This window comes from Arachis ipaensis, chromosome B10 (assembly GCF_000816755.2).
Source record: "Arachis ipaensis cultivar K30076 chromosome B10, Araip1.1, whole genome shotgun sequence".
NCBI classification, from domain to species: domain Eukaryota; kingdom Viridiplantae; phylum Streptophyta; class Magnoliopsida; order Fabales; family Fabaceae; genus Arachis; species Arachis ipaensis.
In genome coordinates, this window is record NC_029794.2 from 124,590,223 (window position 1) to 124,609,992 (window position 19,770).

At 34.2% G+C, this 19,770-nt stretch overlaps 1 protein-coding gene and 1 pseudogene across 2 annotated transcripts; one reads left to right on the top strand and one right to left on the bottom strand.

Annotated features, from left to right (window-relative positions):
• Nucleotides 10,202-12,007, top strand: LOC107621465. 2 transcript variants are annotated; one of them, XM_016323484.2, is made up of 4 exons: nt 10,694-10,839; nt 10,923-11,246; nt 11,314-11,415; nt 11,490-11,960. In XM_016323484.2, the coding sequence occupies exons 1-4, from the start codon at nt 10,729-10,731 to the stop codon at nt 11,844-11,846; spliced, it is 894 nt and encodes a 297-aa protein (XP_016178970.1). In that variant the 5' UTR covers nt 10,694-10,728; the 3' UTR covers nt 11,847-11,960. The 2 variants fall into 2 exon arrangements, with proteins under 2 accessions (XP_020968941.1, XP_016178970.1); XM_021113282.1 differs by lacking the exon at nt 11,314-11,415 and having other exon boundaries at nt 10,202-10,839; nt 11,490-12,007.
• Nucleotides 13,912-18,111, bottom strand: LOC107621464 (annotated as a pseudogene).

Here is a 19,770-nt window from a genome sequence, read left to right on the forward strand (position 1 = left end):
GTATTTCTGTTTTCAATTCAAACATGCGTGTTCCTATCTAAGATATCCATTTGCGCCTAACTATGGAGAAGGTGATGATCAGTGACACTCATCACCTTTCTCAATCCACGAACATGTGTCTGACAATCACCTCCGTTCTGACTAAGAATTGCAAGATAACCATAGATTGCTTCAAACCAACAATCTCCGTGGGATTCGACCCTTACTCACATAAGGTATTACTTGGATGACCCAGTGCACTTGCTGGTTAGTGGTACGAGTTGTAAAAAGTGTGATTCACAATTCGTGCACCAAGTTTTTGGCGCCGTTGCCGGGGAAAGAAAGAGCGATGAATTTTACATAATCAAAGTGTAATCCACCCGTGGGCGACGCAGAGGGACAACGACCACCCAGCGACGGACGACGACGCCATGGAAGACGGCAGCAGAGTGCAACGGAGGAGAAATGGAAACTTAGGAGAATAACTTAAGGGTAGTTAGAGTTCTTTGATTTTGGGGGACAAAATATAACGGGTATTTATGGTATTCTAAAAAAATAGAGGTGTTTTTAATTAGGTCTTTTAACCAAATTATGAGAATATTCGATTTTTTTAATGGAATATTCTATTATTTCAAACAGTTTTATGACGGTAGGGACTAAATTGAAAAAAAAAATTTAATGTATAGGGACTCAATTGAAAAGAAAAAAAGTATAGGGACCTAATTAAAAATTCGGTGAAACTATAGGGACCTGCAGAGTAATTAAACCTTTATATTATTACTAAAATAATTAAAGTTGTCCAAATTACGACTTACAATCAGAAATTGGGGATCTCCCATAGAATGCTTAGCTTAGCAATAGAGAAAAGAAACAATAACATAACTTCGAAATAATTGGATGGGTAACAAAAGATTAAAGAAAATCGTTCAAAGATTAGGGCTCAAGCTCCTCCCTGAGTGTCGTTGAAGTTCTCTGCACAACTTCACTGCCGATTCCACCACTGCAGTAGCTGGATTGTTGATTTGCTCAAAGACTCTGAGGGTTGCAGTATCTTCTCTTTAATTTGGGTCCATCACTCCCAGAAAGTCGTGATTCTCTGTGGTAGTAGTAATTGGCTAATAGGTGTTTGCTTCTATACCTCCTGAGCCTCGGTACAGTAGATTAGACAATGGGAGGTTGATTTCTCTTCCCTGTGGCAAACAGGGCAGTCCCTTAATGTTTCTGAAAATCTACGGTGGATGTTTTGTAAAACTGGAAGGCGTTCATGCAGTGACTTCCAGAGAAAAATCTTTACCTTGTAAGGAATCAGAAGTTTCCACATTCCATTCCGCAAAGAGCTCTGTCTGAAGTAGTCTGGGCAGCTTTCAATTGGGCTATGGAAGAAATTATATGCAACTTTGTACCCTGATGCAACAAAGTATTGGTGCGTATTACTCATAGTCCAATGTAACTTGTCTTCATCTTCCACCAATTGGATTGTTAATATTCGATTACTGATGTCCACAGGAAAAATCTCTTGGATGAGTTGTTAGTTCCAGCTTCTCTGTTCTTGGTTTATTAGATCCTTTATTCTGAAAAAAGGTTGTGTTGTGTTTCGTAGGAACAATGATGGAGGTAATGTACAGGGGTATGGCAGAAGAAGCTATAGTTCGCCAACAATCTGGATGTCCTCTCGAGTGCCAATTCTCCATTACATTTCTTTTTCCACCACTTTTCTGTCTTCGAGGACACTTCTACATCCCTAGGAAAATAATACTCTAACCTCTGCTTTCATTACGTCAGAGTATTTAAAGTATCTACTTTTGAGGATTCTAGCTAAGAGTGAATTAGGATTAGTAATTAAGCGCCATCATTATTTTTCTAAGAGAGCAAGATTCTGGGCCCTGAGGTCGTTTAGTCCCAAACCTCCCTCTTTCTTAGGTCATGTCATAGTTTCCCAACTAAGCCAATGCAACTTGCGTTCTTCCCCGTTTGACCCCACCAAAGTTGAGCCAGGATATTGTGAATCTCCATAATCAGAGAATCTGGCAATCGAAGGCATGATAGAAAATAGATTGGTATAACCTCCCCTATAACTTTAATTAATACCAGTCTTCCTCCTGCCGAGAGTAGGTTGCGCTTCCAATTCTGGGCTTTTTTCTGAACCTTTTCTTTAATCAAGTTGAAAGTAGACAACTTGGATTTATTAGCCACAACTGGAAGTTCAAGATATTTATCTTGCGCCCCAATGTGGTTAATATGGAGAGCATTAACTAGCTGGTGCCAAGTCTCCATTGGAGTATTGTGGCTAAAAAAGATTGCTGACTTGCTCAAATTGTCCTGCTGTCCACTGAAACTTCGATAATGGTCCAATAGGTCCAGAATTCTCTCACAGTTTGGTTTTGTAGCTTTGTTAAAGAGGATCGAATCATCTGCAAATAACAGGTGGCTGACTCGAGGCACCTCCTGTTAATCTGAACTCCTTAAATTAGTTTGTTTTGTGAGAAAATGTATTGAAAGGAAAAATCTAGAGTTAAATGGCTCCAAGCAGAGAATCAGAACACAAAATTCTTTGATTATATGTTTAGGACTAGAACTCGGCGGAATCGCATATGGAGACTGTTTGGTGAGAATGGGGATGTTGCGTCCACAAACGCTGATATTGCAAAAATGGCTGAAAGGATTTTAAGAATATATTCACCTCCACTTGTCATACAGATCCATAACCGCTTTTTACTAATTTTGAGCCTAAGGTCATAGCTGCCATGAATCAAAGGCTCTGTAGACCAGTTTCTAGGGAGAAAGTCAGGAGAGCAACATTCAGCATCTACCCTCAATGTTCCCTAGGTGAAGATGGCATGATGGCAAAGTTATTTCAATGTTACTGGGATATTGTTAGTGATGATGTTTTTCAAGTCGTGTGTAGCTTCTTCGTAGGTGGGAGGATTCTTAAGGGATTTAATCGCACTCAAATATGCCTTATTCGGAAGGTTCCGGATGCCAGCAGTATGTCTCAAATTCGGCCTATCAGTCTTTTCACGATTATCTATAAAGTCATGTCAAAGGTAATTGTTCATAGACTCCAACCTATTATGAACAACTTGATTAGTCAGTCTCAGAGTGCATTCATTAAAGGGAGGCTTATTTCAAATAATATCCTTATTGCCCATGAGTTCATACATTACCTTAAGAACAAGAAGCAAGGGCTTGATGTATGAAATGGGAGTTAAGCTGGACATCTTTCCAATACATTTTTCCTTCCAATACATTTTCTCATTGTGATATCTTTCAATACGCTCTAACTTTGTCATCTCCTCACCACCATGTGTCCCTATGGTTCGCAATTCCTCAATTTATTGAAGATGCTCATCAATTTTCACTTTAGAATTTGATCTGCTCCTGTTCTGCCATGCTACAAGCTCGTGCCTACATTTCTTAACTTTTTGGGCCAAGCTATACATAGGTGAGCCCCCCACTTTGTCCTTCCATATATCCTGAATAATCTAACTTCCAGAACCGCATACTATAAACTCTGCGAAATTAATAAATGATTAGCCAATAAATTAATTATTACTCAAAGAAATTATAAAATTCAAATTTTATAGTTTAGAAAAGTAAAAATATTTAAAATACGAATTTTAACACTAATTTTAAAGATTTTTGGCTCAAAATCGGGCCAACAGATCGAACCGATTGAATCGGGCCCAAATCAGGCCCAAGGCCCAACCTATAAAACACCAAAACAAGCTTTCTTCCCCCTTCACTCCTGGAGATACGCTGAAGAAGAGAGATTAATGCGAAAAAACCCTAACCCCCCACTTCTAATTTCAAATCCTTATAACTTTCAATCCGGAGTTCCGATTGACAAGTCGTTAGCGACCACGTGTTCGCCTCAGAATTCTCTTCAATTTGATTTGAAAAGAGTGGTAAGAAACTTTTTTATTCATTCCCAGTTATCCCTTATACTGAATTTATGATTCTTGGTTATGGGTATTGAAGGTTTTGATGTTTTTGATGATTTAGGTTCGATTTAGTGGTGGATAATTGTTGAGTCTTACCCCAATCATCAACGGGTAAGGTAAGAAAACTCTAAAACCTTGTGGTTTGCCGAATTTTGTGAGCCCTAGTGTTAATTGTGGTGATTTTTATAGATTAGATTGAATTTAAGTTGAATTGGTAAATTAGAACGCCTGGAATTAAGCTTTGGTGGCCAAGACTCATTGAATTTAATTTGGAGGTTAGAAAGCTTGCAAAGAGGGGTTTTGTGGTGTTTTAAGTTTGAGAGAAATTGGTCAAGGTATGGTTTTGGTTTTTCGTAATTAATATTTAATGTCACGTGAAAACTTAGGTTAATTGACTATAGGATAAGCTGAATTATGTGAATTGTTCATGTTCTATAGATATAGAAATGATTGTGGAAGTCTAATGTGCATTGTGGCTAGATATGGGAAGTAGATATGATATATGTATTTGATATATGCATTTGATATGAAGTGTTAATGGTTAGTGTTTGATTTGGTGAGATTGTATGAATGAATTTATTGAATAGATTGTGTGGTTTTGAGTGTTGGTATGTTGTGAAGTGATTTGGAAAGCATGTGAATATGGTTTGAGACATGAGGGGATATTTTGGGTTGTGATATGATGGACTTTGAATTGAAAATTTTGGAAAAACTTATGCTTTGGTGGTTTTGGATAAAAGTTGAACTTTTGAGTTTAAAATCTATTTTCTAGCTTTCCAAACCTTTTTAACACCTGATTAGGGTCTCATGGTGAGTTGTTAAACTTTAGAATTAGGGTGAGCATATTGAATAGGTTAAGTAGACATTGAAGGAGAGCTGTGAAATGATTAACTATGTAATAGGGTGTTGATAATGCTGAAAGAGAAGTAATTGGTAATTATGGAAACAATAATGACGAATTTGAGATTGAATGAGACATGATTGAGAATGGAGTTCTCTCCATGGATAATCTTGAGCTTGGGGAAACGCGCACAAAGGGTCTGTCCATGGTTAGATACTAGGACATGTCGGGTTGGCTATATAACTGACATATAAGACTCATAAGCCATAGGACAAGTATACATCATGTTCATTTGTATAATTTGCTTGAGTGTGCATTATCTTGCTTTGCCTAATTATTTAATTAACTATGCTTATCTACTAATTGCCTATTAACCATATTTGTATTCTATATGTGTTTTCCTTACTTGAATTGTAAGTGCATGTTTTCTGAGAGACCCCTCTTGGTGGAGGGTGTAAAGGGGGGGGGGATGTTCCACGGGTGATTCGGAAGGTTAGAGGAGACAGAAAGTGAAATGTTATGTTAAAGTTAGATTAGAATTAGAATCCATAAATAGATTCGTATTTGTATTCTATATGTGTTTTCCTTACTTGAATTGTAAGTGCATGTTTTCTGAGAGACCCCTCTTGGCGGAGGGTGTAAAGGGGGGGGGGATGTTCCACGGGTGATTCGGAAGGTTAGAGGAGACAGAAAGTGAAATGTTATGTTAAAGTTAGATTAGAATTAGAATCCATAAATAGATTTCCGAATTTTTGGTTAGTATGCTTCTTTAAGTTTAAATCTGAGTATCGAAGTTCTAGGAATGCCTATGGCTCTCCCGAGACCTTATATATTAATTATGCGGGCACCTTTACCATGTTGAGGATCCCCGGTTCTCATTCCATACATATGATATTGTTTTTCAGATGTAGGTTAAGAGGCACATCGTTGAGCGTCTGGAGACCCTCCTTACAAGTGAAGAGCTATCTTTTGGGCTGTCATATTTTGTTTTAGGCTATATACATAAATGTATATAGACTCTTCAATGTATATTTTTTATTTCTGCCCCCTCAAAGATTGATTTTGGAGAAACAGATGTTTTGTTTATGTTTTGGAAAAAACTTTGGGTTATGTATATATATGTCTGTATACTCTGGCCGACCTTAGCTTCGCAGGTCGAGTTCGGAGCTTGTTATCTATATTTTGGAATCCTAATATGTATATATAATATTTTTAGCCTTCCTCTTGATCTTACCTATCCGTTTTATGTGTATCTGTGCGAGTGTGACGCAAATTTTCGGTTTTGTTCTTGCGTAGCTTCTTCTTCAAGGCTCCTGGTTACAATTTCTTCTAATTATATACATATAAGTCTTTTCTTTTAGAGGTAGTAATACCTTGCCACCCTTACTTTACGACTTAAGCATAAGGCTTTATGTGGTAGGGTGTTACATTATGGTATCAAAGTGGTTCATTCCTATAGAGCCTGAGGTACAGACTGGCTATACTTCTGGGTATACCCTGCTTATGTGTATATGATAATTAGGATATCTAATTTATATATGTGGCATATTTGTTTATGAGCATGCATTTGGGACTTTGAAGTATTAGACTTAAAATATTAAGACTGACCTCCTTGATATCACTTGTTTGGTGTGAACAGGAACCAAATGATGACTCGTGGACGCGGACGTGGTCGAGGCAGAGGCCAGAATAGTAATGAGTAACCTAAAACAACTGTGAATAATCCCATGAAAGCAGGGGATTTCTCATTTTCGCCCTCTTTTTTCATGCTGGTTTGTGATGGCATTGAAGTCTTCGATGATTGCAACCTCACCATAAACTTGTTGCAACATTAATGATAACTCCACAAACTGCTGTGATCGAATCTAATCGTTAATACTTAAGTGAACCCCAAGAAAACATCAATCAAAGGAATATAATTTAGATACCATAATATAATTTTTTTATTGTTCTGTTTCTGGGCAAAAAACTGTATTCATTATTTTTATTTATTTTTAGTTCAAGGGAGTACTTTACCTGTGTAGATGATAAAAAATAAGTTTGTAAAATTCTACATTTATTTAAGTTAGCTATCATTTTGTGTTTGAAAGTATTATGTTATACTGTGAAAAATATTACGTTCAGACACTATTTATGTTTGAACAAGTTTTTTAATAATTTTTTTCATTTAAAAGTTTAGAAATTTCTATTATATTACTTTTTATTCCTCCTCATTTTTATTTATTTAGCGTAATTTTATTTGAATATTAGTTTTTCTAAATTTAATTTGTTTTTCTTATCAAAATTTGAAAATTAGAAGAATGATTCTAAAGAAAATTGAATGATTAACCTTGAAAGAGATTTTATTAGTTTATAGCTTTGTCAAACAAGGTTTATAATTTTTTGGAGGAACAAGGTTTAATTGTTTTATTTAGGAGTACTAAATTTCTACTATTGAAAAATTTTTTTGGCCATCTAACTTTGCTAATTAATTTTTTTTTATTTAGTCCTCTTCTTGATGGAACTTTTTACCATATTTATTCTATTTTTAAATTAGAAGAGTCACTACAAGAATTTGACAAATTAGCGATGATTTTTTGCGAGAAATATTTTTTGTCACTAATCCGTCACTAACTTACGAGGAATTAGTGACGCATTACCGACAAAAACAATGAGCGGTCACAAAATATCCAAACTTGAGAAAAGCCACTGATTAGCGAGAGATTTACGAGTAAGTCTGTTTCTCGCAAATTAACTTTTATAGCTAAAAAATGAGCGAGGAAAATTTTCTCGCTAATTTGTCACAAATTAATTAGCGAGTGACAATGTTCTAGCAAATCAGTCACTTAGGGATTCAATCAAATAAAATTAAAGTAGCGAGGGATATTATTATCACTATTCCGTCGCAAGTGTTTGATATATAATTAGCGAGAAACAACTCACACACTAGTTCGTCGCTAAATAAACTTTGTGTGAAAAGAGTAATTAGTGAGAAACAATATTCCTAGCTAATCCGTCACAAAGACTTGAAATACATTTTGCGATGGACAATTTGGTAGCTAATTTGTCACCAAAATTTTTATTTTTAGCGAGCAATTAGTTTCTCGCTAAAATGTCGCATAATATTGTAAAATTCAAAATTAGGGTGGCGACAGAAAATAGTCGTCGCTAACTCGTCGCAACAGATAAATCATTTAGCTAGGAAAGTGTTCCTTGCTAATTAGTCGCTAAAGTGAAAATACGGATACTGAGCGCCTCGGACCTAAGTAGTGAGAAATTTGCGACCGTTTAACAACTGGCATACTTCGTTCGCTGATTTCAAGTCGCTGATTAGCGGGCGAAATACATTTGTCGCTAAGTTGTCGCAAGTTTAATTTAGCGAGCGACTTGGCAACTGCAATCTTGTCGCAAAGCAGAAGCTATATCCTACCTATTTTGTAGCAAATTACTCGCTAATCTTGTTAAAAATCCGTCGAAGAGTTGTAACAACTCCAAAGCCAACTGCGAAAAGTTTTAGAAGTAACTTGTCGCAATTGAGTCACTAATCAAAAGCTTATTTAGTGAGAAAATAGTGACCGCTTAACAACTGATAGACTTTACTTGTTTATTTCATGTTGTTATTAATTTGTGAGGAAAAACGTTAGTTCTCATTCCGTCATTACTTTAATTAGCGGCTCATCCGGCACTATCGTGCCTATTCAGCCACTTTTTCTATTGAGTTTAAGAAAGTAATTTTATATTTTTATTTTTAAAATTATAAATTTAATATTAATAATTGTAAAAATTATTAATTTATATTTTGATTATATCATCTCATCATATTATACACTATTCTTTTCTCTTTTTATTCTTTATACATGTATCATTATTATTATCTCTAAATGATATAACTGTCATTTTAAAAATTGGTCAAAAATATAATTATCAGTTAATTTTTCTTTCTTCTTCTTTTTACCGTTACCTTTTTATTTGGGCAAATGACCTTAATAAACTTAATGCATTTCAATATGTCCTGATTATCCCAAATCAAAAAATACAACGTCAAAGTCTCAAACTACGTTTTTATATAAATCGAATTGATTTAGCGAAACACGTAGTAAATCGAATCAATTTGATTCGATTTGTAGAATAAAAATCGAAATGAGTTAATTCGAATTACGTAAATGGTTGAAAAGTGAATAAATCGTATTTAGTGAATTCGATTTCTAACAACGTTTAAATCGAATTAACAAGATTCGATTTAGGTAACGGATTTCATGCCCAACGTAAATCGAAACCATTTGATTCGATTTGATGGTTTTGTAAATCGAATTTACTTATTTCGATTTACATGCATTTCTCTTCGTGCATAATTCGAATAAATTTGATGGTTTTATTAAAATACTTTGCATAATCAATAATAATTTAAAAATTAAAAAAATTATTTTATTCCATGCATTAAAAAAAAAATTAACAAAATATTTAATTATGAGACTTTTTTAAAATTAATTTTTATTTATTAAATTAAAAATAACATATAAAATAACATATTTTAGTACTCTTTTTAAAATAAAAATAAAATTCTCCATTTTTAAATCCCCCATACATCACATGTATTATTTTGGTATCACATTCCATGGAGTTAAATATAAATATAAAATAACTTAAACCAACTAATCTGATCACTAGCCTCTTTGTTTTGATCACTAGCCTCTGCACATAAATCCATAATCAATAAATATACCTACTTACCTATCTCTTACTTTTGTTTCTCAAAATTGTGTCACATTCTCTAATCTGAGAAGTTGAAGATGATGCTATTGAAGCACAAGAAATGTTTTGTTTTGTCATTTTTATCATTGCTGCTTCTTTTAGCAGAGAATTGTCACTGTTCTTCGGCATAAAACTCAATTCATAGTTGGAGATTCAGCAGGTTGGGTTATTCCATCTTATCCAAGTATCCAACTTACTACACCAATTGGTCTCAACCATTTCTTTAGAGTTGGTGATTCTCTAGGTACAAAAGTAAATTACCATGTCAAAATTAATGTTCTTTAATTTCGGAGAATTCTATATATTTAGTATTTTCTTTTTTGCTTTCAAATGTTATTTCTATTTAATCTTAACAAGATCATTATTATATCAGTAATTCTTCTTATTTGTATCTTTGAAAAAAAAATAATGATATTATATTATAATTTTATAATAAATTATTAACATTATATTGTATTAAAAATAATGAACCGTCATAACCGGATTTTTTTTTTAAATTTTGTTGAATGTTAATTTAATTTTGTTGTCTTTATTTAATTTGTTGAATATTAATGTAATTATGACTTCAATTTAATCGAATATATAAATATAGTTAACCATACAATCAATAAGACAAATTAATTTATTTGCCTTGGATTAATTAAATAGTTAATTTAAATTATATTTATATACATCTTAAAAAAGAAAAAAACTATACAAGTACACGGTGCCGTTTTAGTTAGCAATTAGAAGAATCAAAGATAGCAAAACCAAAACACCCTAACTTCTCTTGCCCTCAGCTATTTCACCTCACTCCCAAAACTCTTGAGGGCACAACGGTGCTTGACTTGCTTCGATGGCAGCAGAGAAGAACATGCAATCTCCAAATTAAATTATAGTGATGCTGAAGTTGTTATTTTTGCTTATTACTCCTTTATTATCGTTACTTTTTAAGACATGTTTGGGATGAATGAGATCACTTCTTTTTCCCTCTATATTTGATAAACTTGATTTTTATTTGAAAAACTGTTTGTTGGGATTGCTTGCATGAAGATAATAATGGTTGCTGCTTTAGTCTTGCACTCTTGGGAGCTTTATATTCTTTTGATCTATTTTATTTTTATGAATTACTTTAAAGTTATGAGTAGTATAGCTAAGTCTAGAATTTGTTGTTGCTTTGATGATCTATGTTATTGTGTGTTAAACTATTTTTGATAATTGTGTATTTTTTAATGTAGGAAGAGATTTACAGATCATATGGTAACTCGTGACATCACGAAAGATTTATTAAGTAGGATGCCTTCTCCAGCGCCAAGATGGCAGGATTATTGTCCAAACATGAAGGACGAATTGTTTAAAGGTTTTCTGGTTAGTAATTATAATGTTTCACTATGATTTTTTACAAATAATTGGATTGAGTATTTGCTAATTCTTTCCCTCTTTAAATTTAGGAAAAACATGAATTTGCATCAAATTATGATAAGGCTATGGCAAGAACTGTTTGGAATAAGACAATGCATGACCGCTATCCTGATATTTTGAAAAGAGCAAGGGATAGAGCTTTTAAGGAGGCAAACTCTACTAGTATTGCTGATATTAAGGGTCATGGACCTAAAGCAATGAAAGTTGATGTTTGGAATGGATTAGTTGATCATTGGTTAGATTCAAAGTGGCAAAACAAGTCTGTGGCCGGTCAAAAAAATAGGGCTGCTATGCCTGCTCATAAACTACACACTGCAGGGTCTATCAGTTTTGGCGAACACAAGAGAAGAAAGGTATAAAGAAAAATATTGTCTATAACAAATGATTTATGATGGTATATTCTAATAAATGTTGTTACAAGAAGCTAAGTTGAAGCGTCGGGTATCTTTCCTTGAAGTATATGATGATGTTCATAAGAAAAAAAGTGGAGAATATGTTTCTGAAGTATCCAAGGAAATTATTGTAAGTGTCTTTAATTTTGTAGTATAATTTAGTTTTAATTTTCTTAATAATATGTCCTTATTTTTCTACTGTAGGACTCATATGGAGAGGCAATATCACAAAAATATGGAGAAGATTTAATAGATCAACCTGAAGTTGATCCTGACGTGTGGACAGAAGTTGCAGGAACCAACAAGAAAGGACGAGTTCATGGGTTAGGCCGCAGTTTGGATATTGGTATTCATGATCATAGAGATGTGCCATTACCTGAAGATACAGGTGTTTCTACAGTCAAGTCAGTTTCACACACAGACATCACTGAGGCTATTAAAGAAGCATTGCCTAGTGCTATAAATGCAGTGTTGCCTAGTGTTGTAAATGAAGCTATACAGAGTAATTTATTGTCTCTCCTTTCTAAGATTCCAGGATTCCCCCAAGAGAAGAACCATTAGAGTGATTTTGCTGGGAATAATATTTGATTAGGTGGCTTATGTTAATGCATTTTGTTAGGCTTAGCTTATTATCGTAGTTTATTTGTTTGATAGATAATTAATTAGGCAATTTGTTTCATTTTCAGTTTTTATAGAAGTTGACTTACTTTTATTGATAGTTTACTTAGTTGATAAATAATTATTTGGATTGATTTTATAGTTACAGATATTGTTAGATTTAGCTTGTTTTGGTATTTTATTTGTGAAGTATCTATGTTGGAGATGTTGCATTAGACTTTTATTTTAATAAATATGTTGGGTTTGATTTTTTTTTTAAACATGATTAATTTTTATGAACTAATTTTATTTTTATGCATTATAATCTTTCATTTCAATCAATAAAATAAAAAAATAATATGATATTTATTTTAGTATAACGAAAAAATTGGAATTCTAACTGATATTCTAGTAAAATTAGCGACATACTCGTTGTTGATGATGGTGACAAATTAAAGACGCTATTGCGACTGAAACAATTGTGAGATACCTATCGATTTGTTACTATTTTAAAAGGAATTTGCGATGACATTTTGCGATAATATTGCAACTAATTGACTACATATTATTTCTTAGCAAATTAGCGACTATTTCATAACTCTACTTTATCATTTCGAATAGCTTTGGTTTAGCGACAAAATTCCTACAAATTTGATTAAGGATTTTCAAAGATTAGCTATAGATTTGCGACCATATTAGCGGACAACTTGCGACGAGTTAGGTTCGAAAAAATTCCTCGCTAATTAGCGTCAACCAACCATCCCATTTTGTCTACGCAGTTAGCTTGTATTTAGCGATGAATCTGCTGCAGTAGAATTTATCGCTAATTAGCGACTACCGTTTAGTCAATTTCTTCTGCGGAATTAGCTTTTACTTTAGTGATTGATTTGCGACTATTTATTCGGTAGTTAAAAAACTTTCCGATGAATTAGCGACTATTGTGTTTGCGTCACTGATCTGCGACTTGTAATTAGCGAGGAAACCATTAGTTGCTAGTCGGTAGCTAATCTGTCACAAATTATATTTTGCGTCAGATTAGCGATGATTTTACGACTCTTTTTGTAGTAGCTAATCGGCCATATTCTTGTAGTGAGTTAAAGAAAGGCTTTGTACCAATGTCTCATTATTATTTTATTTTTGGGACATGTGATTAATTATCGAAATTTATATTTTATTATTAACAAGAAAATAATAAGTTAATTAGGATCGGAGAGAAGAGAATTGAATTTTAAAATTCAAAAGAATAATTTTAGGATTGGTGTAAAAGAAGTTGAAAAAATATTTTAATAATTTTTCAACAAGAAAAAGACGTATTAAAAATGTAATAATAGATGTGATAAAACTGTGTATATGCGATGATTTTCAACTCTTTACCCAGAGATTCGAATAATTTATCATAATGGGATGCTAAACATTGGAAAAGATAAGTTGTCTATTTTGTGATAAAAAAAATTTTTGTTTTTATTTTTTTATAATTTTCTTTATATTATAGTAATTAATAACTATGAACATAACTTACATTATGTGTTTTATAGTTGCATATATTTATTTATAAAAATGTTATTCTTTTTATTACCGTATTAAATATGATATATCATCTCCTTAATGAATCATTGTTGGTCTAGCAAATAATGTCATTATTTGTTGTTACATTTGTTCTGTCCAAAGTCAAATCTAAAAAAAGACTTAAAATTTTAATTTGAAACAACATGTAATTGTTACCCAATGGAATGCAACTTTTTTGTTGAAAGATAAATTATTTATATAATTATATTCATTTAATTGGCTTTTACATAGAGGGTGTGCGTAGTTATTTTGTTCATGCCCGCGGGTAGCATGGGTTCTGCTCTAGTAAAGGTATGAAAGTGAAAATTTGTAGAAGAAACATTTCACCACTTTATAGCATTAGCGAATGAGCAGAGCCACAGTGTATATGAAACCAATAAGAAACGTCCACATGGAATTTCGACGTAAGTTGGCGCACACCGATCCAACTTTGATAAATTGGAATGCATGACAAGAAAAAGGGTCACGACTAATTGGCTAATTGCTCATAGCAAGTATACAGATGAAACTAATTAGGAGGAGATAACAAAATATGCTTCATGGCTATGTAGTTGACCTATGTTTTGGATGCTGTCTTCATCTGCATCGGAACGGACCTAGAAACTAGAAAGTAGCAATTTATTCTTTATTGATAACTTTGGATCTATAATCTGCTTACTGCAGTTAAAACATGATTTGATTCCACTGATCCAACACCACACCTAAATTGCACTGCATTATCATGTTACTGCTAGAATGGATAATTTAATAGCTTTCTTGAAGTCCTGCTTCTGATTCATATTGATTATTGATATTGTAGGAACATTGGTTCAGTGGGGTTTCCAAATATATAATGTTATTAACAGTATATTAATACTTGTTAGTTGTTACTATTACTGTGATAGTATTTCTGTTGGTCTTAAAATTGTTTAATCCCAAGGTGTTTGGGTTCCGAAAATTGTGGGCTGGGAATCCCTGCAGCCAAAGATCTGAATATCGGAGTTACTTGAACAGGGGAACCAAACTCCACTCTTGATGAGGCAGAAACAGCGCTATCATTGTTTATTTGTTCTTCCGAATTCGGTAGTATATCTAGTATGGAAATATGTATATCTTATTAGCATTTTGGTTCATTAAAATGATAAGGGTATTAATACATGAAGGAGAAAAAGTAATATACTTTAGAAAAATGATAGAATTTTCATTCTTAATAATGAATTATGTTACCTTGATCCAGGGTTGCAGTAACTAGAACACCTCTCTCACATCCATCTACTTCTTTCTTATCTTCAATTTGTGTGGTTTTCATTTCAGTTTCTATATCCCGGTGTGAAGAGTGTTCCATAATGTCACCAGCTGAGAGAGGGAGGATAGTTGATCCTGTACTGTATTCAGAACTGGCTGGAGAGTCTTCATACAGATCCATTTGCCTGAATCATATTAAAAAAATATTAGTCTTCTTGTTAAGCATACAAGAAATTATATTTTTAAAGTACCTCCAACATGGCTGGCCTCCCTCATTACTACTCAATTCTTCAACCATATTTTTTAAGATAAGCAAGCTTTAAACCTTGAATCTTGCATTTCGGGTTGTTTGCTTCTTTGGTTCGGTTCAAAAACTCTTGAAGAACCTAGCACCAATCCAAAGTAGTGTCAGTTGAACTCTACAAAGTAATGGCATTTCTCATATCTGCTCAAGAATGACAGTTACTTCAGACTTCTTAAAGGCAAGGTCAACTTCCTTTAATGATTCATGTCTCTTGCCATCTTCATGACTAGAGAAATGCCTAGTACTTTATAGTTACATTTTGATGCTACAAATGTGACTTCTATGATTCTGCTTTGGTTCTGTTGATGCTGAACTTTTATTAGAGACTAGAAATATGTTGTCTCTACTAGAGGCTGTGCTCATGAAACCAACTACATATTTCAATTATGACAAAATCATAACGTGCTCAATGCTCAAAATCAAAACAATATAGGCCAAGAGATTATGGAGGTTCACCTTCCACGTGTTTTCAAGACTTTGGTCCATGTCCTCTGTATCAATATTTTGAGCTAGTGAGCTCAGCAACTCTGCTTGTTGCATTAATGCATCTATTTTTGGGTCATCCCTTTTTAGGAATGTTCCTTAAGTTTTATTATTTTGAGCTGCAAAGGCATAATAAACCAGTTTAATATTAGAATAGGAGGATGGCCAAAGTTACATTTGCTGAACATCTTAACTGCAACTTGTTTTATGCTTTAGGTTTCAAAATTTGAGAATCAAGTTATGTATGTAACTAATAAAATTCAATTTGGAGATAGTTACCAGAACTACTAAACTTGGCATTGCAAATTTGAAGCTCGTCTAGCAAATTGTTTATGTTTTGTGAGTTTTGAGCTAATACTGCGAATGGTGTCCTTGGATGCTGATTTATCAAAGTTCCATTTTGCAAATGTGATCTATCTCCAAACTTGATCTTCCCTCCATCATCTGTGATATGAGCCCTCCTGCATTACAATAGGAGAATATTTTAGCATCATTCTTTGTAAATTTGTGTATTGGGATTCATAAACCGTACTTTACCTCATTTTCTTGATAGATATAGCAGATTCTGATGTTGCATCTGTATTATAAGCATGTTGGAAAACAATTTTCTTGTTATTTGAATTGATGTGTGATGAAATGCTGTTCTCTTTAGCTAAAGCTTCATATTTTTGCCTCTTTCTGCAGAGCATAGAGAAGCGATTTTTCACAGCATTATCCGTTCTGCATACAAAGCATGATCAATAAGATTTGAATGTTCACACAATTTCCATTCTGAATGTGCATGAAGAGGAGAATGACTTTTGTTACCTTCCTGAAACCACTTTCGCTATTTCTGTCCATCTGTTGCCATATAATTTTTGAGCCTGCAAAGAAAATTGCAGGAAATTAAAGCCACAAAACAGATTTACTGAAATATGGATAGGCTAGAGTAGCAAATCAAGCTTGTTCTGTAGACTTTTTCATTGAAATCCAAGTTCTTAAAGTTGTGTAGATTCCTAATCTTATACAATAAAGTAAGCTTGTTAAACTCCAATGGAAAATCTAACTTTTGGAGAGAGGAAGCATGGATATACCTCACATAAGAGCATGTCTTCCTCTGGTGACCATCCACCTTTCTTGAAATCAGAATTCAAGTAAGTGTACCATCTGATATTTTATTAGTTACTTAAGAATCAGATTGGTAACAACAATAATAATAACAACAACAACAAAGCAGAAGATCAAGGAAATTCAAAATACACAATAAGCATTTCAAAATCCAAACTCAAAAATTTGTTAGGTAGACACAAAATAAAATTGTACCTCAACTATATGAAATTTTGTGCCGTTTGTTGTGATACCATCTGACTTAAACTAAAAGAAAAAAAAAATCTGGTAAGAACCAATGAAAGTGAGCAACAACACTGTGGAGTGTTGGAACTTGGAAGTTGGAACTGAACCAAAGACTTTAAGACCAAAGTAGTAAGATTGATCTGTCTCATATCATATTTCAACAATGTTTTCGTTCTCTCTCCAACTTTTCAAAACGGTCACTCAGCTTATGAGTTTATTATGAGTTGGGTGGTTCTCTTTTCTTGCAAGAAAGAATCAGAGGGAGAGAAAACATAAAGTCTAAACTAATAGGAGCAAGCGAGCAGGATTAATTAATTAATATAGTTTAACTTAGGTTAGTGTGCGGGTATAAGGGGAAGTTTGAATGTAACGCTGAATTCCATGAGATGAGAGGGTCCTGCAATGTGACTTGTGCAGTGTCAAGTGTCTAGTGTGCACAGTGCAGTTTATATAATAATAATGCCCCACTTTCACAGCTTGCACCTATGTAATACTACCATGTGTGATCAAATCATATGTATGTATAATCTAAGTTATCTTAGTTAATTATATATGCATATGCATTGGAGTATATCGTAAGGTTATTTTAATATGATTTATTATTTATAATACTATGATTCAAAATAAGTATTAAGTCCAAGGAATCTGAGTGAGGGTTGATACTAATGTAATTTTTTATAGTAAAAATGTTAAGGGTATATATAATAGTAACCATGTACAACAGCTGCATGCATACATAATTACTTGGCTATATGAATTTTGAAATTTTGTGAATTTTAAGGTGACATGAGAGGCTTTTTTTTTTTTTTTTATATGATAACCGATTGTGAGTAACCCGGCGTTATGGAGATTGTGCGTGTTATACAAGGCTGTGACGGTGGAAAGCTGGAGTTAGGTGGGAGATGAAATCGGACCGTCCGATTTATTGCTGGAGAAAGAAACTCAAATCGGACGGTCCGATTTATGGGTTGGTTGGTCTGTGTTACATGTAATCGGACGGACCGATTTGTTGTTGGCCGAATTCAGTTGAATCCAAGAGACCACAAATCGGTCCCAGGGATTTGTGGTAAAAAAAAAATTTTTTTTTTGATCCCTTGGCACCTTAATCGGACCCACCGATTTGCTGCTCGGTAAATCAGCTGCAAAGTAATCGGTGGCAGCGATTTCTAATGCGTGGAAAATTGTGAATGAACCGGTCGGACCGTCCGATTTAGTGAGTCATGCATACATAAACGAAGATTGTACCCAGAACCCCCATTTCTTCTTCTTCTTCAGTCCGTTAGTCTCTGCATTTAGGTTATGTTCTTCCTCTTCTCTCATCCTTCTTTATTTTTGTAGGTTAGATTTTATTGAGAGTGAGTCCGATTTAAAGTAGTATAATATTATGGATGATAGAGTTGTATTAAAAATTTATTGTTATGGACAGATTTTATTAGAAACATATGAGGGAGTTCAATTTGTATGTGAAAATTCATTAGATGTTGTTATTCTGTTCACGTTGTCATTGGATGAATTGAAATGTGTGATTTGTGAGAAGATACATTCAGAAAGATCTAGAAGAATATCGTGTATTTTGTACAGGTATCCTTTACCTGTATTTGGTGGATTCGTTCATTTTCAGACGAAATACGTGACAGATGAAGCGAGTATACAGGAAATATTTTCAATGTATATTGAGAATCGCCAGCGAATATCGTGCATCGAGTTGTATATTGAGTTCGAGCAATCTGAAGCGGACCGAAATATTGAACTGGAAGATTATGATAGTGATAGCGAGGAGGATTTTGAAAGTAACTATGAGATCGTTGGTCCAGGTGAAGACGAAGATGGAGCTGACGGCACCATGAACGCAGATGTGGCGGAGGTTGCTAATTCACTAGCAAACTCGCTTCCGTTTCAGGAGCCTTCTTTCATGCGGTCGTTGGACTTGGAAGCAATGAATGCACCGGAGTTTCCGCAATATATGAATGCAGGTATGCTGTTTGTGACCATACCATTTGATTAATTTATTAATTACTAGTTCTCTATATAGATAGAATAGCGAATGTAAAGACTATTATAGGAGGATTTTAATTGTTAAGATATATATATATTTAATGATTATTTATGAAAATATATATCTTGTGGTGCGATTGTGGCAGAGCTTCCTGTTGTGGCCGATGGTGAATTTATGGTGGCGATGGAATTCAGTTCAAGGGAGGAAGTAATCAAGGCAATGAAAGACTATACCATCCGTAGAGGGGTAGACTATCGGGTTTATGAGCCGGAACCGGCGACATTCTATGCTAAATATGCACAATATAGCAAATGTTGTGATTGGCTGATCAGGTTACGAAAATGCAGAAGAAGTACTACTAGGAGATAAGGAGGTACAATGGTAGTCACACTTGTACCAGGTCGACAATTTCTCAAGACCATTCGAAACTGGACTCCAAGACAGTTGCAGAAGCAATTAAGCCATTGGTTGAGGTTGACCCATCTTTGAAGGTGAAATCAGTCATTGCGGAAGTCCAGTCGAAGTTTAACTACACCATCAACTATTGGAAAGCTTGGTTAGCAAAGCAGAAGGTGGTTGAGTCAATTTTCGGAGGTTGGGAGGCATCGTACAAAGCTTTACCCATATGTTTTGAGGCCATGTGTCACAAGGAGCCGTCAGCAGTGGTTCACTATGAAACAATGCCTGCGTACCAGGGGGATGACTTGGTTCCTGATATCCGTGTACTACATAGAGTCTTTTGGAGTTATTACCCTTGTATTAGGGCCTTCAGACATTGCAAGCCAGTAGTGCAGGTAGACGGGACTCATTTGTATGGTAAATACAAGGGTTGTTTGTTGGTTGCAGTCTCACAAGATGGTAATAACAACATCGTGCCTATTGCATTTGCCATAGTGGAGGGGGAGACCTCTGATGCATGGTACTTTTTTTCTAAGTAACCTTCGTCAACATGTGGTCACACGTGATGGTGTCGGACTTATCTC